Genomic DNA, 21,374 nt, shown 5'->3' on the forward strand with positions numbered 1-21,374 from the left:
CCAAGCATGATTAGTATATCTAAGCTTGACATAGTAGCTTCTCTTTCCACTTTGAACCTACTTCATACCATTTGTTTGTTTGTTTTTTCTTTTCTTTTCTTCTTTTAATAAAATTTCAGCAAAAATAATTTTTTTTATTCTTCAAATTCAATGAGGACAATAAGAGCTCAAACTCCTAGGAAGGTTTTTATTACCTCCTATCTCTCAACTAATATACTTTATCCAAACTTTTTTTTTTCCTTTCTCATCTAATGAAAATGCATGTAATCCTTTTACATAGAGACGAAAACGGTTAAGGGGCATAGGTCGTCTTATCTCAACCCCTTGGTTCTCTCTTTAAGTAACAATGGAGACACATTCCATAACAATTGGTATACAATATTCACGAAAACACATTCTTTTTATCAACTTTTCATGGAGCACTTATAACTACCTTATCATAAGTCTTATTTATATCTAGTTTTATGGCCATATTACCGCATCTTTCCATTCTCTATAAATAATATAGGTTTTTGACTACCAAATAAGATGCATAGACATGTTACTTGAGATGGAAGTTAATTAACTTTATAAATGGTATATGGTAGCACAATACTAGGTTATTCTTTGTAGGGATTTGGGGGGAGTGTTTTGACACTTTTTTTTTTATGCTAGTTAGTAGGGGTATCAAAGTATTGAGACAGATTTGAAACCACATTTGTTACCACTTACCAGCTTACCACAATGACGTTTTCCCTAGTCATATTTCATTTTAATTTAACTTTTACACTTTCAATTGCATTAATTCTCTGGTTAATATATTATTAGATATTCAACAAAACAAAATTGTCAATAGACAATTCTATTGTCACTTATTAGAAATAATTAGGAACTATTGTTATTGAGTTGATGTGGATGTCAGATGATGTAATGCATTTTTATCAAAGAGGCAGACTCTCGTTGATTGGTACTACAAAGTCAGCATTAACCTTGTAGTCCAGGACTACCCAATAATTTCTTATTAACATACTATTGATAATGCATGTCTCCTATGTGGCATCTGCAAAGAGAGAGAGAGAGGATAATCTTAATTCTTAAGCCCAAGGACACGTGTCATGATTTCATATATTCAGTTGTAAGACACAGTTACTAAAAAACAGTTGTTACAAAGACATGGATGAATTGGTTTGGGAAGCTGAAATCAAAATTTTTTCCATGGTAGTTACAATAAATTGAATTTGTAAGGTCAAAAAGACTAAACAAAGAATACTGTATCAATAAGAGAATTTAAATTTGGACATTTTTTGTTTCCCTTAATTATATGATATATGAGGTAAATTGTAATTTTCACTAAAACATTATGAACTATTACTGTTTAGCCAGTTAGGCAGTACGTTTTGTCATTGAAAGTAGCCTTATTATCTTTTATTTTATTTTATTTATTTATTTATATCGATTTTAGTAAAAAAAAAAAAAAACTAATCAAATAAACCCATCTAAAAGAATGTCCTATCATAATACATAATTTACAAAATTCATTGAAGTTTACTTAAAAAAAAAAAAAAAAAAAAAAAAAAAAAAAAAAAAAAAAAAAAAAAAAAAAAAAAACCTGTCATATTAATCACAAATTTTACGAGTGTCAAATCAAGACCATAATTTTCAAAAAAAAAATTATGTCCATGTACTGCATAAAACTTTACTGCCCACCGCAAGGTCACATTTCTTGCCCTGCAGAAGAGGATCTTTGTTGTACTTGTGCTGAACTTTGATCTCCAACGCCACTAAACATCTCTCCAGCCTAAAATATGAGATAAACAACTCCAATTAATATCATAACACAACTCTAAACACTGCATAAAGTATTACGTTTACATTAAAAAACACAATATATTTATAACAAAAGCACAACAAAGTAATTACCTGACCCTTGAATTGTTGAATCAAAGATACCAATTTTGATTTTATAGTGTCCATTTTCTCCAATTGTGATTTTAAAGAGGTCATTTTCTCTGTCTTCTGTTGTAGCATTGTCTCTACTTCAGCCTAAAATATAAGATAAATAAATCCAATTAACAATATAACAAAACACTTATAAACTGCATAAAGTACTACATTTACAGTAAAAAGTAGATAATATATATATATATATATATTAATAAAAGCACACTGAAGTAATAACCTGGCCCTTTAATCGTTGAATTAAAAAGACCAATTTTGATTCTGCAGTCTCCATTATCTCAATTTGTGATATCAAAGTGGCTATTTTCTCTGTCTGCTGCTGTAGTATTGTCTCCAGTTCATATAGCAATGCCTCTTGTAGCTGGAGTGCTCTCCCATCGTGTAGTATTGCCTCTTGTAGAGGCAATAGAATTGCCTCTTGTTGATGTATTATTGTCTATTGTTGATGTATTATGTCCAATTGTAGCTCGTATACACTCGCATGTTGTAGTATCTCTTGTAGCAGGTGTTTTGCCTCTTGTAGCTGGCATATCTCTTTGTCTGAAGTCAACCTAGAAATTTGGTAGCAGAAGATACACCAAAAGGCTTAGATGGTTGAGATACAAAAACAAATTGAACCACAAAGTAAAACCAATAATTATCATATTAGAAAGCAACCCATTATAGAAAATCCACATAACCAACCATTTAAACAAGAGAAAAAGGAAGTTATGAAGATGTATATAGTTTCCAAATTTCGTGCCGATTAATCTCCATGTACAAACTTATAATGGGATGAGGTAGATGACCTTACATACTCCAAATGTTTTAGGCATAAAGAAGAATCAACTTTAAGGGTGAATGACCTCATCTCAAAAAAGTGAATTCTGAGAGAGAATCCTCTTGGTCTTTTGGGCATATAGAAGCATCAAATAGAAGCATTACTAAAGAAACAATGAGATAAAAAACCCTACTACAAAAATAACTAGAATTCCCAGACCCAAACATAAACACACATATCTCTATCAACAACTTAACAGATCTAAAAAAAAAACTTAACATATCTCAAAAACCCAATGAAACCAAGTCAAAGTAATTGATAAAAGAAGAAAGAAAACCCTGGGAAAAAAAAGTACATGAAAAGCTCTAATTTGCTAGTGAGAATCGAACATAATCATAAAAATGGAAATCAAAATAATGCATAAATTAATAAACAAAATTTGGAATAAAGCTATGTGAAATCAAAATTTAAGGAAAGAAAAGTGCGGATCACTAAGAGTGGTGGTCCTGGTGGATTGGCTTTCATTCCATTCTTTTTGGGGGCAAAAATTTGAAGCAAAGCACTAAGAATCAATGCAACACTTTATCTTGAAAAAGAAGAAAAGAAATTACCATTATTATTTTTATCACAAGGAACCTCTTCAAGGCAGGGCCACTTCGTGTACCCCCATCCTGAGTAAACCCCGGATACACGACCTTACCCATAAGAACCGTGTATCGGGTAATCTCAAGACTCGAACTGGACAGCTTTAGCTAACCCATGCAGGCATGTGCAATGCAATTTTTGAAATTTTATAAACATGTTCATCCAAGTCCCACTTGTTTCTTTAACCATTCTATTTTTATACACAACTTTTTTACCTCCCTTCAAATTTGAGCACCTTATTCATGTGTTTCCCCTTCCTTTATCCATTATTTTATATCTAATACAATCATCAAGTGTCACCAACCCATATTGTGTGGTTACACCCTCTCTTGATATTATTTTAAAATTCTACAAATTTACAATATCCCCTATCAATCTTTGGAATAATTATTAAATTTACCTAACTAATGTTAACCTATTTTAAACGTAAGTGTGACTCCCCCTACGCTGTTGTCCAAACAAAGAAAGCAGCCTTTTTGAAGCCTTCACATACCACATACACTTCTGGGGAGACGTCATGGCCCTTTTTTCTCAAACAAAAAAATAAAGACATCTGCATATTCAGACATATAATGAACCAGCAAATAACTAATTGAGCAAACCAAGGTAAAAGTGAAGGAAAGCAACTTCTACTTCACTATTCATTATGGATATGTTTTCTTATATTTTCTAATCCCTTGGAAATGACCGTTGATGCTTAGAAAATAAATGCATTAATACTCTTCATTTATAAAATCTTGTTCTTAACATATCTTAAGATACATTAATAACCTAGAAGTTGCCTTCTATGCTGGTGCAACATTTTTTACTAGTTTTTAAAACACTATGTTACAGGATTGGCCAAAGTTCCTACCACCAAAAGAACAGAAAATATTCCTGAAACTCACTTTCTTTCCCCTGATTATCCATGAAACAAACATAACCATAGTGCTTACACTCTCATCATCTTCCTTTTATATAACATAACCATAGATCTGATTTTCACCATAGAGTAGACTTGACTGTGTAACAATAAAAAAATCCTATCCTATACCTTATTTTATCAGTAAAATAAAATTTTTATAGATACATTAAGGGTTGAGGCCCAATGACAATCCTATTCTATATGCATAGTTCTATTTCAAAATTTTCTCGACAAAATCCTAATAAAATTCAAGTGAAAAGCCAAAATAAAAAATTATTGAATAAGCTGAAGAAGGTCCAATTTATCCACCTAGCACCATTAATATCAATAATCTTTCCATATCAACACATAACTAAAGTAACTCAATGCAGTGCAGAAGCTAAGTCTACATCATATATTCAGCTAAACAAAACAGTACCTATTTTTTTGGGCAAACCCCATTATTGATTACATTTTTACAACAAACACTAGGGTTGTCACTAGGGTCACCCTGATGCAACTCCCACACTCAATACAATGTAATACATTTAATCAATCAAAACCCCTAACAAAATGTCATGATTCTACCTATAGTTAAATCGTTAAAAAACTTTTAAATGTTTGGGCCTCGTTTCTTTCTCTCTCTCTCTTGGTTATTCTTATACTTTTTGAATGTACATTGATACAAAATAACAAGTCACGTAAAAAACACAAAATCAGAAGGCAATGGCTGATCATATCAGAAAAATCTAAGCAAGTCTAATGAGACAGGAAGCATAAAACACATTTTGAAATTGAATATGGATTAGCTGTGACAAGTTTAGCATATAGAAAAAGACAATAACATCAGACTTTATTTTATATTTACTGTTTCCATCTTGCAAATGTTCAATCTCATCATCAATGACAACCACAAAATTGCATTTAACACTTCTGACCACTGTATATTCAACCGGCCACTTTATGCATGAAGAAGCAAACCAAAAATTACAATGGAATACAAAAGAGAAAAGAAAACAATGAAGAAAAGAAAACTAATTAAAAAGTAGAGAGAACAAAGGAAAGAAGGGAAAGAATCACTAGATGTGAGTCCCCAAGTCCGAGACCAATGAAAAAGAGATCCACTAAAGAGGGCAAGCAACTGATCTATGGAACTTCTGACCACTCTTTATATCAAGCAGATAACAAATTAACATCTGAGAGCAGTATATTGAGGTCTGAAAATATTTACTTATAGCCACATAGCAGTATCTAGTATATACCAGGAAAAAGGTAGAATTGAGAAAAGTAAATGCTGAAATTTTGAGTTGAATCAAGCTTTTACCTGCACTTCCTCTTCCTGCACGCTCCCCTTTTGGAAACTGCATCATTTGGTTTGTCAAGTAAGACAAGGTTCTCCACAAAATTATCAACATGAAAATAGTGCGGCCTCCCACAAATCCCCAAACTCTTAACATGTTGGCTCTTAGGGTCATATGAAGAGAGCTCCCAATCACTTGGTAGTTTTGCCTCCACTAATATATTGCCATTCTTCTGGAGACATAACACCCCTATAATTTCTTTGTTGAAATCAACGGTTAACAATTTAGTCCAAGAATCAACAACGCCATACTCTTTCATCACCCAAATGGCACAACATTTGTTGGCTACAAACCTATCATCATAAAATAACAGAGAAAGCGATCCCCCAATTACCGAGGTTTGAATATTACTCCAACTGAATGCACAATTTGGCAATGACATCAAGCGAAAAACCTCATCACCCAAATCAAACGACAAAATTAACGGACTGTGATTGTCCTTATCATATACCGCAAAATGGACAGCCCCACCTAAAGAAGCTGCGGGTCTATGCCAATCAGAAAAACCAATACCCAGCGGAAAAGAGGCACTAGTTAATTTCCAAGAGTCCTCATTAAGAGAGTAAGCCTCAATTAGAGGTGGTTTGGCCTCTTCAGATGGAAATGCAATTCTCACCACCTTATAATCATTAGTCCGGGGATCAAACCCGAATGCCGGACGACACGTAAGGCGGCCGTGCGCTTTGACAGTAATGCAAGGTTTTGGAAGGGTGATAAATTTTCTAATAGAGGGATTCCAAAGAATAAAGCGCTCTTGTTCAAAAAGACTGAACAATCCATTCGCGGAACCAATTAACCTAAAATGTTGGATACGGCGACTCGTGAGTGGTAACTCGATGTTTTGAATTTGATCAAACGAGTCATTGCTATCGTCAATTAATTTGTAGTGCTCTACGTAGGGTTTATCGAGGCAGTGCCTAACGATTAATTTGTTGTAATCGGAGAGAAGTGAATGTGATCGAGTGAGATGGGAATTGATGAAGACAGAGCTTGTAATTAGAGAGTTCCATGATTTTGAAACGCACCTGAATTGAATTAGGGATTTCACGGGTAGTCTGTGCAGGATTTCTAGCACCACTTCCTCTGGGAGATAGTCTGACATTCCTAATCAAATTTCAAGCTTTTCTGAAATTTCAATTTCAAGCTTTGGTTTGAGACTCGCTGTTTTGCTTTGTTTATATTTTTTGAACTGCGGTTTTGTTGTAAACCGTGCAATTTCTTTTACTCAAAAAGAATATTCAAACAAATTAGCGGCAAGATTTTAGTTATCTATTTTGGAAAATATTTTTTTAAGATATTTTTTCAAATTTCGAAAAATTCTTTTCTAAAAAGGAAAATTATTGTAATCTTAAGGCATACATTAAGGGTGTTTTTGAATAGAATTTATTTTACTGAAACTGAAAACTGAAAACACTGTAGCAAAATAATTTTTAAATGTGTGAATAGTGCTGTGGGACTCATTTTTAATGAAAAAATTAATAAAAAATGAAATTTGTGGGTCCATAAACAGTACACGGGCCCACTGATTGACAGAAATGTAAAAAAAAAAAGGCCAAACAGTACTGAACAGTACTTCTGTCCCCTGAAACGCGTGTGAAAAAAAAAAGAAAAAAAAAAAGCAAAACGCAAAACGCAAAAGCAAAACTCAGGAACCAAATACACACTAAGTTATCCATTACTCAAAAAAATTAATCAAAGAAATTAGCGGCAAGATTTTTCTTTGGGTTTGGTTAATGTGTGCCCTTAGAGCACACATTAAGTTATCCATTTTTGGAAATATTTTTTTAAGATATTTTTTCAATTTTCAAGAAAATTTTTTCCTAAAAGGAAAATTATTATATGCCCTTATGGCATATATTAGCAAAACCTTTTTCTTTTACCAAAAAAAAAATTAGGGGGAAGACTCCCACCATTGAAACCTCTAATATTTGCTTGGTTATGTGTGTGTTTTTTTTAAGACCAAGCTTTTTTGGATTTCTTTTGGTTTTTTTTTTCTTTTAAAAAAAATTAAGAAACAAACGCACATAAAAAAGAAAGGAATGAAAAGAGGGTATGAGATTTAAAAAGAAAAAGAAAAAGTTACAATGCATGGTAAAGTTATACATGATATAATTAATTGTTTCAATCTTTTATTTTTTGTCTAATTGTAAATTTTAATAATTATGGTTATTATTAATAGTTGGGCTGTCCACGAGTCAGGTTTGTACCCAACTTAGAATCGACCCAATCACTTTGGGTCTCCCATACCTAGACTCGCTACCTATCGGTAGAAGGAGGAAGTTTGGGTGGTCAGATGTCTTCAATTTTTGGTTAGGTCTCGGCCGATTTCAGATTGTGCAAAATGTCATTGGATTTTGCATAAATCGGCCAGATTTTTCCAAAATCTATTGGTTATAATTGGATTTGATTAGATCTCGACAGATTGGCCAAAACCAAACCAACTAACCACTCCAATCAACGAAAAACAACAAGTTTCTAGTGTGTAAATAGTCAGGTTGGTTGGAAATCGGTTTTCCATGCTTAGACCCGTCAACCGACCCACCGGACTCGAGTTTTAGAGGTGGAGATCTGCTGTTGATCATTACTATCGTCAAGTCAGTCGGTTTTTGGGTCGAGTTGGCCAGGTAAGGCAGGTTGGTCGGGTACTAGGTTTGGTTGGACACCCCTAATTAATAGGTATTTATTACATTTTTGTTTTGTAAATGAAATATGATTTGGTAAGATTTTAATAGATATTTAAATATAAAGTATAATTAAAATTCAATTAAAAATATATATAATGGAATAATAATGATGTACTAAATTATGAACAGTTTTTAGTTTACTTGACAAAATATTATAAGATCAACCAATAGTCAAAATTTTTTTATTTCATATATTATATATTTCATAGATATGTCTAGCATCTAAATATCATTTGTCAAAATGCTTTAAATACTATAACACTTTTTTTTTTTCTAATTAAATAGTAAACAGTATCAAAAGAAGTGTTTTTTTTTTTTTTTTTTAGAAAGAGCACTATAATTTTATTTAACGAAAGGCTGATTTGGCTTGAATTATAGCGGAGAGGTGTGGAGGAACATCCTCCATCCATACCGATAACTCGCTAACATGTCTTGCATGTCTAGCAATATTGTGAACCGTACTATTATCCTCTCTTTTGACATGACTGAACTCCATGGATTCAAACTGGTTTGCTAACCTCCTTGCATCATCTACCAAGTGTCTGTAGTCCGCCAACAATGATCCCTCACACATTAGGGCATCATTAGTGTTCTTGGAATCCCCTTCAAGGACAATAGGTGAGAGACCGATATCTAGAGCCAACCTGAGTGCTCTCTTAGTTGCAATCACTTCCACAACAGTAACCCAGTAGGGCAAAGTGATTTTCTCGTCTGTGGATTCTACAACCTAACCCTTATCATCTTGGATTACAACTCCCACACCCACTGAAATTTGTTCTCGGAACATAGCACCATCAAAGTTCACCTTCAGGATCGGCCATGGAGGTGGTTTCCAAATGGCGCAGTGTGGAGGCCGATTGGATTGATCTGGCTCATTACCCCTAATTGCTGTTGTTGAGAATTTTTCCTTGTCTGAAATATTGATCGCATTAAACACTTGCTATTGGGATTGCTGGGAATTAGAGTCAATAGGAGCAATAATTGGTTAGCAATCATGCACGGGTAATGCTGCTTCAATATCACTTATTTTTGCTACCAACGTATCACTCTTTACTTCCACAACCAAAATAAGAGGTGCATTAAATGGGCTGGACTCTTTAATGATTGGTTGGGATTTTAGACTTTTAGAAATTCCCATAGTAGTTGTAGAGTTTGAAATCACCGCCAACTTTGAATGCGATGTCAGCATTAATGAGGAATCAATTCCACAAAACTCGGATTCCATAACTGATGTAACGTCCTCTTGCAGTGTGGAGGCCGATTGGACTGATCTGGCTCATTACCCCTAATTGTTGTTGTTGAGAATTTTTCCTTATCTAAAATATTGATCGCATTAAACACTTGCCATTGGGATTGCTGGGAATTAGAGTCAATAGGAGCAATAATTGGTTAGCAATCATGCATGGGTAATGCTGCTTCAATATCACTTATTTTTGCTCTCAACGTATCACTCTTTACTTCCACATCCAAAATAAGAGGTGCATTAAATGGGCTGGACTCTTTAATGATTGGCTGGGATTTTAGACTTTTAGAAATTCCCATAGTAGTTGTAGAGTTTGAAATCACCGCCAACTTTGAATGCGATGTCAGCATTAATGAGGAATCAATTCCACAAAACTCGGATTCCATAACTGATGTAACGTCCTCTTGCAGTGTGGAGGCCGATTGGACTGATCTGGCTCATTACCCCTAATTGTTGTTGTTGAAAATTTTTCCTTGTCTAAAATATTGATCACATTAAACACTTGCCATTGGGATTGCTGGGAATTAGAGTCAATAGGAGCAATAATTGGTTAGCAATCATGCATGGGTAATGCTGCTTCAATATCACTTATTTTTGCTCTCAACGCATCACTCTTTACTTCCACAACCAAAATAAGAGGTGCATTAAATGGGCTGGACTCTTTAATGATTGGCTGGGATTTCAGACTTTTAGAAATTCCCATAGTAGTTGTAGAGTTTGAAATCACCGCCAACTTTGAATGCGATGTTAGCATTAATGAGGAATCAATTCCACAAAACTCGGATTCCATAACTGATGTAACGTCCTTTTGCACCGTCTCAACGTTTTCTTGCACCATTTCATCGCTGCCTCCCTCAATCAAAGCTGCTATACCGGATTCACTATAGTCGGCAGTCTCCCTTTCGTTCCATGCAGGTTGAGATGAGGTCCTTTCAAACATCTCAGGCACCACGATTACACCTTTCCTTGTTGAACAGTGTGGAGAAGCCCAAAGTGATGGACCAACTTGTTGTTTTGAAATTTGTAAGGTGCCTTTGCTTTGAATCCATAGTTCACAGCTCTTGTCATCGTGACTCAGCTTGCCACGCTAATAGCAAAGATTCAAGATGAACTTCTGAGATCGCTAATCACTTCAAAGGGTAAAACCTGAATCCTCCCTCTCTGAGAGAGACATATTTCGCCAAGTATCTATGAGTTCCTCCATTAAGACAGGTTGGAAGAAAGAATGAAAAAGAACTACACACAAGAGGAGACAAAAAATTGCTTCCCCTAATCCCACAAGAAAAACCCCACAAGCTCTAGAGATAAACTTGTTATCCCTAGAGAGACAAAAACAAAACACTCCTTCGTAAGGAAGGGACAAAAAACTTCTACTGCCTAAGAGAAGAGGGAGTACCCACCGTTTTTTATTATTTTTATATGACTAAACAATACTATATTATGATAGGATTAGACCTAAGGGATAAATTGTAACTTTCGTTAAATCATTATGAACTATAACTTTTTATAGACGGTATGTTTTGTCATTGAAAGTTTGCAAGTATTTTTAATATTTTTTAATTTTCCTTTCAAATTTAGATTTTTTTTTTTAAAAAAAATCAGATTAATTGAAATTTAACAGGTCTTTTATAAAAAGTCCAGGCAAAACACCCAAATTGAGGGGAGAAATAATGAACACCCACCTCCACAGCAACTTAAAATCGTTGATCAATCAATGAGCTCACTACAGCTTCGGGGTGGAGCTTGCACTAACAAAAGAAATAAACCTAAAACCTTCACAAATTATGGAGATGTTCATCTATGATCAATCAATGAGCTGATTACAACTTCGAGGTGGAGCTTTACTGTTGATACTAGCATATAAGATATTGGGGTGGAGAGCTATTTGTCACTGCAAATCTTGACTTTTATTACATTAACTATTTTCCATCTCATACGCATACTAAGCACCATAAGCTATCCTCCAGGCATAAGCCCTTCCCTTAAAACTTGGGCTTTAAGGGATGGGCTTATGCTTTGTGTTAATTTAAACCGGTTGGCTGTCGAAATTGAAGTTGATGCTAAAGTTGTTCTTGGTTGGGTGACAGAAGAGTTTAACTATATTTTACACCATGCTTCTCTTATAATTAATTGTAGGACCCTCATCAACCGGATTCCTTAGGTGAAGATGAAGCATTGCTTTCGTGAAGCCAATAAGTGTGCAGACTTACTGGCTAGGAAGGGATTGAGCACTGACCAAGACCTTCATTTATTTTGGTCGTCCTCCTATTGTTATGAGAGGGTATGCCCTTTAAATCTCTATTTGACTTTCCTCTTTGGTTTTTCTATATAAGCAGCATTTTCTACCCCCCAACCAAAAAAAAGAAGAAGAAGCATATGAACCAGCGTCATTCAGATTCGACTCCATAAAATTGCTTGTTAGAAAATATATGGCTTTGTTTACTCAATAAAGAAGTGAATTGCTATCATTCATTAACTGCCACCCTACTTTGCTAATAAAGCTAAATTAAACTCATGAAGCGCCTAAAATCCCATTCCCGCTTTTGACTTGGGTACTTACATTATGTCCCATCTAAACCAGTTGATTTTCCTTTCTTTGTCCGTATGACCCTTCTGGAATTCTCACATTTTAGAACTCAACTCTTTGCATAATTCCTTTTAGAGCTTAAAACAACTAATAGTGAATGTAGAAATGGCTTAGGCCACTACCTTGATTAGAATTTCACTTGAGATAGCAGCTTTTTTTTCCACAAGCTTCTTCCGTAGTCCATACCCTTTCTCTTATTTCAATAAATGCTTGTTTTTTATCGTCAAATTTCCAAGGGAAATTCAAGGTATTTTTCATACCACTTCACTGTTGGAACTCCTAGCAAGATTTTGATTTCCTTTTGCCTCTCAATTAAGAACAAAGTTTGGATACAAACTTGGTTGTAGCTTGCAATAACCAATAATAGGAAGATGACATGTCTTTGTCACGTGCAATACACATGACTCACATAAAATAATTGTATACAATCATTTCAATGTGGTTTAATAAGTGAACACATGTCATCTTCATATTGTTAATTATAGCATTAGGCTACAATCAAGTTTGTAGCCAAACTCGATCCCTCAACTAATATATTTTCACTAAAGAATTTTTTTTTTTCTTACAGCTTAATTTTTGACATGAGGCGTCTTCATATTGTCTAAGGATATCTTGGATTTTTATGCACTTATTCATGGATGTTCGGCTAAAGACTTGTTATACGCAAAGAAAGTGTGAGTAATTTTTGGAGCTCTAATACAAATGACCACTCCATGCAAACTTTTTTCAATCCTCACTTGATGCAAATGCATGTAGTTTCCTCTGCACAAAGAAGAGAAAGGTAAAGGAGAGAGGGTTACCTTATCTCAATCCCCTCGTGGATAATATATCCCTTTGGTTCTCCATTTAACAACGTAAAGTAACAACAGAGATACACTCCTTAACAAAAATACCAATTTTCCTCCTTTTAAAAAAAATAAATAAAGAATAATATTCTCTTTTCTTGATGTAGTGAGTTGGTGTATCAAGCATAGAGTCAGACTCGAAATCATGTTTGCTACCATCCTACCACAATGAGGCTTTTGCCCCTTCTTTCCGGAGTTCTCATCTCCTTTGGTCTCAGATTCATTTTTAATGCCAATTTTCCTTTTACACTTTCATGTGTCATGATTTTATATATTCAAAATTTTGTGTGGTAAATGCATCCGAAGTGGCTACCATTACATATAGTTTTTTGTCAAAAAAATGAATTTGCAAGGTAAAGAAGGCTAAACAGGGTACACTGTATGAAGAGGAAAATATGAATTGGACATGTCTTGTTTTAAATTTAATTATATGCTATTGGAGGTAAATTGTAATTTTCATAACTATTTAGGTAGAATGTTTGGTCATCGATAGCCTTTCTATCTTTCTTCTTCTCTCTCTCTCTCTCTCTTCCCCTCTCCCCTCCCCACTAAAAAAAAGATTTTAGTAAAAAAAAAAAAACGCTATTCACATCAAAATCATCTAACAAAGGATATTCTATCATAATACAAATTTTACTAAATTCATTGAAGACTACTTAACATACAACAAGCTACTTTTTACCAGTGTCAAATTAAGACCATAATATCCCAAGTATAACAAAATATTAAGACAGAATCTCACTCCCACCTCACGGTCACATTTCCTGACCTGCAGAAGAGGATCTTTGTTGTTCTTGTGTTGCACTTTGATCTCTAACACCACTAAATATGTCTCCAGCCTAAAATGTAAGATAAATAACTCCAATTAACATTATAACACAACTATAAATACTACATAAAGTAATTTACATTATAAAACACATAATATATCTATAACAAAAGCACAACAAAGTAATAACCTGGCCCCCCTAATCGCTGAATCAAATGGGCCAATCTTGATTTAAAATTGGCCGCTTTCTCCAATTGTGATTTAAAATAGGCCATTCTCTCCATCTGCTGTTGTATTGCCTCTTGTTGATATAGCATTGCCTCTTGTCGCTGGCGTACTGTCTCTTCGAGTTGTACTACCTCTTGTTGCTGTTCTCTTGCCTCCTGTAGCAGGTGTACTCTAGCTTCATCAGATGTCAACCTGAAAATTTGGTAGCAATATATACACCAAAAGGCTTAGATGGTTGAGAAACAAAGATAATTGAACAACAGAGTAAAACCAATAAATGTCATATTAGAAAGCAACCCATTATAGAAAATCCACACAATCAACCCACTTAAACAAGAGAAAAAGGAAGTCAAGAAGATGTATACACATCAAATATCTTGCAAGCAAGACCAAGACTACTAACGAATGAAGGGCTGAGGTGGATGACTTTATCTCAAAGTGAATTCAGAGAAAGAATCCTCCAAATTTTTAGGCATGAAGAAGAATCAAATTTGAGTGTGAATGACCTCATCTTGGTTAAAGTGAATTCAGAGAGAATCCTTTTTGGGCATGAAGAAGCATCAAATAGATGCATTACCAAAGAAAAAAATGAGATACAAAAATAACTAGAACCCCAAACCCAAAAATAAACACACGTACCTCTATCATCAACTTAAAAAATGTCAAAAACCCAATGAAACTAAGTCAAAGCAATTGATAAAAGAAGAAAGAAAAACTGGGGAAAAAAAGGTGCCTGAAAGGCCCTAATTGGCTGGTGAGAAATGAACCAAATCATAAAATTGGAAAATCAAAATAATCTATAAATCAATAACAAAATTTTTTGAAGAAAGCAATGTGAAATAAAAATTTAAAGGGATAAAAAATTCAGATCAGTGAGAGTGGTGGATTGGCTCCCACACCTTTCTTTTTGGGGAACTAAATTTGAACCAAATGTGCAATGCAACTGTTGGAGAGAGAAAAGTAAGATAATTTTTTTTGCTAATAGAGACGGTGGCCAGAGATTAAGAGTTAGATATTAATGTAAAATGAAGGTTATTAGTGAAGTGGTTGGGTGAGTTTTGGGGAAATGGTGTTATATAATAACTACTAGTTTGAAATCTTTAAATGCTACTTATGTCACTTTGATTCCAAATAAAAATAATAATAAAAGTGGTGGGATCAATATCAAGGATTTTTGCCATATTAGCTTCGTTGGAAATGTCTATATTCTTATTGGCAATGGTGTGGGCTAATCTCTTCACTTAAACCAAAAACAAAGTGTTGGATAATCGTTTAAATGTGCAATAGGTGTCTTGTGAGAGTCCGAAATGCTTTCATTCAAGGTTGGAAAATCCCTTATTTGGTGTTTATTGCCAATGAATGTTTTGATAGCATAGCATACTCAATAGCAGTGTTTTTAAAGTAATTTGTAACCTGGACACTGAAATGTTATATGACAAAGTTAACTAGGGCTATTTCATAAATCCATTAGACAGACTCACCCTGGTGAACATGGAGGAAGTAATACAACGTTGTGCAGGGTGGGGACTTAGCTGCATTTCAAGTTGGGAGAGAAAGTAAAGGGTTCACGGAAAATTCAAGCTGTGACTAAATTATATGCCAGCCATTAACCTAATACAACCTTCCATTTTTTTATTCAAGTTGTGTACAAAATTTAGGATAAAAAAAAAAAAAAAAAAAGTATTGACACAAACAGAGTTGATACACAATCACATGCATTCACAAATAAGCTTTAAAACGTCAATTACATCAACTAGAATATTAAATCCATCCCACAAACACCGATAATTTAATGGCAGTAAAGAGGCATAACAATTGAGCATTTGCCACTAATTAAACAAGTCAACATCAGTTGGGTAATAGACAAATAGATTAATAATGTAATAGATTATTCAAGGAAAAGATTTAATTCAATGAACAAAAGCAATACAAGCTAATTAGGCAGCAGCACATAGATAGAAAAGGAATCATAAGCTGGTCCTTTATGCTTCATTAAATATTCCTTTAATTTTTATTTTTTTATTAGTAAAATTTCTTTGAATAATGAAAAGAGATCACCCAAGAACAAAGGGGGCATACAATAGGTACACCAAACTAAGTGAATGCCATTCACATCAATAATACTTATTTTCAAATTTTGAACTATCCTCATTTATAGGTTTATTCATGCCCCTCAATAAGCTCAACCCAAAAAAATAAGTGAGCATTACCCTAAATAAATAAAGAGAGAAAAAAAAAATAAAGAAAAGAATCACTAAAACTCTACAAGGACATCTAACCAACACTTAGCAGACTAAAAAGAAAGTGTCTTATATATATATATATATATATAATATGGAATTTTATATTAAAAGGGAATTACCTCAGATACAAAGATGGACACAAAGTAAATCCCAAAGAAACACAAGAGAAAAAAGTTCCAGTCTAAGAGAGAGAGAATCAACAAAGTCTACAATAATGTATCTCACTATGACCCCAAAACAAAAGACAATTCAAACAAAGTTCATAGGAAAGATGATTTTGGGTGACTAGTGGCTTCCACAACCTCAAAAGTACGTAAGTTTCTTTCTCTACAAAATTCACAAAGGATATAAGTTCCATACAACCAAGGAGTAATTACTAAACCAATTGCTCCATCAAAATTCAAATGAGCCTTGGAGCTTTTGTGTTTCCTTTTTCCTATTTAGTTATATTAGTTTCTAGCTTAGTGTTTTTTTTTTTTTTTTTTTTTTTTAAAACAAAACAAAACCCTTAGCAAAATGTTATGAGTCAGCCAAAAGTTACATGGTTACAACAAATTTTAAATGTTTGGCATCATCCCATACTTTGTTGAATTTACATTAGTTCAAAACAACGCGTCATTTACAAAACACGCTATTTGAAGGCCATGGCAGATCATATCAGAAAAATCTTAGCAACCCTAATAAAATGATAAGAGTAAAAAAAAATTTGATATTGAATATGGATTAGATGTGACAAGTTCTGTGCATATAAAAAGATAATCACATCAGCCTTTCATTTATATTTGGTTTCCAGCTTGCAAATGTCTAATCTCATCATCAACGACAACCACAAACTTACATTTAACAGTTCTGACCACTCTTTATAGCAAGTCGATATCAAATTAACATCTGAAAGCAGTATATAGAGGTCTAAAAATGTTTACTTACAAGCAAAAGCTAAAATGTTGACTTGAATCAAGCTTATCTCTGCATTTCCTCTTCCTGCTCACTCCCCTTTTGGAAACTGCATCATTCGGTTTGTCAAGCAAGACAAGGTTCTCCATATAATTATCAACACAAAAATAGTATGGTCTCCCACAAATTCCCAAATTCTTAACTTGTTTGCTCTTAGGGTCATATGAAGATAGCTCCCAATGAAGTGGTAGTTCTGCCTCTACTAATATATTACCATTCTTCTGTAGACCTAATACCCTTATAAGTCCTCCGTAAAGATTAACAGTGAATAGTTTAGTCCAAGAATCAACAACACCGTACTCTTTCATCACCCAAATGGAACAGCAGTTGTTCACTGTGTGTCTATAAGTATCATGACATAAAAGAGAAAGCGATCCTCCAATTACTGAGGTATGAACATAATCACTCGTACGGAATGCACCATTTGGCACTGATATCTCACAAAAAACCTCATCACCTAAGTCAAATGACAAAACTAATGGACAAAAGTTATCATCCCTATCCTTCCCAACAAAATGGACAGCCCCATTTAAAGAAGCTGATGGTCGCCCCCAGTCATCAAAACTAATCCCGGGTGAAAAAGAGTCGCCAGCACTTGTTATTCTCCAAGATCCCTCATTAAGAGAGTAAACCTCGACCAGAGGCACTTTGGCCTCTTCAGTCCTTTTAGTTCCGCATCGAAATGCAATCCTCACCACCTTATAATCATTAGTCCGTGGATCAAACCCGAATGCCGAACGACACTTAACGCGGCCGTGCGTTTTGACAGTAATGCAAGGGTTTGGAAGGGTTATAAATTTTCTAATAGAGGGATTCCAAAGAACATAGCGCTCTAGTTCAAAAAGACTGAACAATCCATTCACGGAACCGATTAACATAAAATGGTTTATACGACTACTCGTTAGTGGGAAATCAATGTGTTGAATTTGATCAGATGAGGAGTCATTGTTATCGTCAATTAATTTGTAGTGCTCTAAATAGGGTTTATCAACGCAGTGCCTAACAATTAATTTGTTTGAGTTGGAAGAATTGGAGGAAAAGTGGGAATTGATGAAGGCAGGGGTTGTAATTAAAGAGTTCCATGATTTAGAAACGCACCTGAATCGAATTAGGGATTTGACGGGAAGTCTGTGCAGAATTTCCAGCACCACTTCCTCTGGGAGATAGTCTGACATTCCTAACCCTAACCCAATTTCAAGCTTTTCTGAAATTTTCGATTTGAAAAACTTGGGAATGGCGTAAACAGATAGAGATAGACAGTGTTCTGAAAACGATATCGCTTTGGTTGACTGTCTTTTTTTTTACTTTTTGAACTGTTTTGTTTTACCGGCAATTACTTTTTAATCAAACAAATTAGTGGCAAAGATTTTTGTAACTCTTATAAAAAATAAAAAATTAGGGCAAGACTCCCCCCATTGAAACCCTCTAATAATATCTTCAAGTTTTAGTAAGGACACCATCACACTCACACCAACATTTACTTTGGGCTTTGTATGAGTCGAGTCAATTTCAATTGGAATCAAGAAAGAGGAGACAATTGTCAAATCTCGTCAAAGACTTTAATTTTCCTCCTCATCTTGTCGGAGATCACAAGTAGAGATCACAAGATCTCAACTAGATTTGAGTAGAGATCATAATATTTTTGCCAAATCTAGGCAGAACCTTGGACAACAATGTGATTCTAGGTTGAATTCTTGGTAGAAATGTAGGATTCCAACAAGATTTCTAAGATATTTGGTGGTGGGTTGGTTGAGTAAGTTTATATTGAGTTTCAAAAGGGAGACCCACCACTTGACCTACTCCCAATGGGTTTTGGAGGACACTTGTCGCTAGAGATTGTAATGGGGCGGGGCGGGGCGGGGCGGGGTTGGAGGATGGGGTCTTCGTCCCTGCCTCGCATGGTTTTGTTTTACCTCATCCCCTCCTCGCTCAGCAAGACGGGAAAATCTTTCTCACCCCATCCGTGCCCCTTGGGGCCCCGCAAAGTCTCGTCTCACCTCGTAAAATTCTACTTTTTGTTAATTTGCCCTACAACTAGTACAAATATTTTTTAATAAAACCTATTTCATTAATAAAAATATACTTGAAATTACAACTAAATTTATTCTATCAAATCAAATTAATTTTTGGAAAAAATTGAATAATATATCCAAGTGTTTAACAAGACAATCACAAAAAAAAGAAAAAAAAAAAAAAAACTCATAGTATAACACACAAACAAAATAAAGGCAAAGAACTATATTAGGTAGAATAAAATAAACTAATATTGATATGTTTGTTTAAATTAGAGTATGAAAATTTTATAATTATAACCCTTAGCAACGTGAGACGGGGAGAGGTGGGGCGGGGCCAATCTAAAAAGTCTAAACCCATTCCCGCTTCGCCTCATGGTGCAAGGCAAAAATATTGCCCCATCCTCGCCCCATCACCTTTGTGGTATGGGAAAAATCCACACTGAGTGAAGCGAGGAAGGGTGGGACAAAATTGCCATCCCTACTTGTTGCCAACTGCCATAGTCATTGTTTTGGGTAGCGATTGACTCGAATTCGAGCAGCAAAGGTGGGTGGATTGTAGGTTACCAGTGGACAGCCTAGGTAAAATATAATTAACACCAATAAAATTTAGGCTAATACTAGTCTAGTTCAAAACATGCTTACTAAAAAAAATTGTAAAAATATGGATGTTTTAAGAAGAGAATTTAAGGTAAAGCGGACTTAAAAATAAGGGATAATAAGAAGAAAATTTAAATTTGGAGTATTTTTTTTCAATTGTATGCTATTAGCATTGGAGCTTAATAATAATTTTTTCTATATCATTATGAAGTATAATCCATAACTTTTTACATAGTATATTTGGTCATTGAACGTAACCATGTAATTAAGAACAATAACTCTAGGTGTACAAAATATTTCACAAAATATTTTACACCTACAGACAAATTGTTATTTGTAGATGATAAACACCTACCCACTCAACCATAGTGAAAAATATTGTTGTGATTATAGGACTACACAATAAAGAACATCCTATCATAACACAAAATTTACTAAAAATTCATTGAAGACTACTTCTAAACATACAACAAACTACTTTTCATATCAATCACTGATTTTACCAGTCTCAAATTAAGATCTTAATTTCACAACTATAGCAAAATATCATGACAGAATCTTAGTCCCACAATAAGGTCACGTTTTCCCATTTTTCGTTCATCAAAATAATAGGTCATGTTTCCTGATTTGCAGAAGGGGATCCTTGTTGTACTTGTGTCGCACTTTGATCTCTAGCATCACAAAACATGTCTCCAAACTAAAGGAAAAAAATGTCTATCTCATTTCTCGAGTTCTAGAGATTGGTCATTCCAAATTAACTAACTTTTACGTTCAGTAAATTTTGATTCTGCAGTCTCCATTATCTCAATTTGTGATATCAAAGTGGCTATTTTCTCTGTCTGATGCTGTATTATCGTCTCCAATTCAAATAGCAATGCCTCTTGTAGCTGGAGCGCTCTCCCGTCGTGTAGTATTGCCTCTTGTAGAGGCCTCTTGTTGATGTATTATTGTCTGTTGTTGATGTATTATGTCCAGTGGTAGCTCGTATACACTCGCATGTTGTAGTATCTCTTGTAGTAGGTGTTTTGCCTCTTGTAGCTGGCATATCTCTATCTGAAGTCAACCTAGAAATTTGGTAGCAGAAAATACACCAAAAGGCTTAGATGGTTGAGATACTAAAACGAATTGAACCACAAAGTAAAACCAATAATTATCATATAAGAAAGCAACCCATTATAGAAAATCCACAAAACCAACCATTTAAACAAGAGAAAAAGGAAGTTATGAAGATGTATATAGTTTTCAAATTTCGTGCTGATTAATCTCCAAAAGTACAAACGTATAAAGGGATGAGGTGGATGACCTTACCTACTCCAAATGTTTTAGGCATGAAGAAGAATCAACTTTAAGGGTGAATGACCTCATCTCAAAAAAGTGAATTCTGAGAGAGAATCCTCTCAGTCTTTTGGGCATACAGAAGCACCAAATAGAAGCACTACTAAAGAAACAATGAGATACAAAACCCTACTACAAAAATAACTAGAACCCCTAGACCCAAACATAAACACACATATCTCCAAAAAAAAAAAACAACTTAACATATCTCAAAAACCCAATGAAACCAAGTCAAAGTAATTGATAAAAGAAGAAAGAAAACCCTAGGGAAGAAAAGTACATGAAAA

The 21,374-nt window shown here is 34.4% G+C and overlaps 2 protein-coding genes and 1 long non-coding RNA gene across 5 annotated transcripts in view; 1 reads left to right on the top strand and 2 right to left on the bottom strand.

Annotated features, from left to right (window-relative positions):
• The window catches only part of LOC126723548 (F-box/kelch-repeat protein At3g23880-like), a 49,511-nt gene extending 31,061 nt beyond the window's left edge, over positions 1-18,450 (bottom strand). The window contains exons 1-3 of one of the 2 annotated variants that reach the window (XM_050427085.1): positions 17,114-18,448; positions 13,906-14,135; positions 13,544-13,785 (exon numbers count right to left, since the gene is read on the bottom strand). In XM_050427085.1, the coding sequence (XP_050283042.1) occupies positions 13,769-13,785; positions 13,906-14,135; positions 17,114-18,315 (1,449 nt within the window). In that variant the 5' untranslated portion in view covers positions 18,316-18,448 and the 3' untranslated portion in view covers positions 13,544-13,768. Of the gene's footprint in view, positions 1-13,543; positions 13,786-13,905; positions 14,136-17,113 lie in introns of those variants that run through there. The other variant, XM_050427086.1, reaches the window with a different exon arrangement.
• Positions 1-21,374, top strand: part of LOC126723557 (uncharacterized) — a 144,940-nt gene that overhangs the window by 104,656 nt on the left and 18,910 nt on the right. The gene's annotated exons all lie outside the window — the stretch shown is intronic.
• The window catches only part of LOC126723547 (F-box/kelch-repeat protein At3g23880-like), a 92,111-nt gene that overhangs the window by 24,465 nt on the left and 46,272 nt on the right, over positions 1-21,374 (bottom strand). Inside the window, exons 2-4 of one of the 2 annotated variants that reach the window (XR_007654374.1) lie at positions 2,159-2,489; positions 1,900-2,022; positions 1,472-1,777 (exon numbers count right to left, since the gene is read on the bottom strand). The exons of the other annotated variant lie outside the window; for it this stretch is intronic. The gene's annotated coding sequence lies outside the window, so the exon portion shown is untranslated. Of the gene's footprint in view, positions 1-1,471; positions 1,778-1,899; positions 2,023-2,158; positions 2,490-21,374 lie in introns of those variants that run through there. 2 annotated transcript variants of the gene reach the window in all.

The sequence above is a fragment of the Quercus robur genome, chromosome 4 (assembly GCF_932294415.1).
Source record: "Quercus robur chromosome 4, dhQueRobu3.1, whole genome shotgun sequence".
Taxonomy (NCBI): Eukaryota; Viridiplantae; Streptophyta; class Magnoliopsida; order Fagales; family Fagaceae; genus Quercus; species Quercus robur.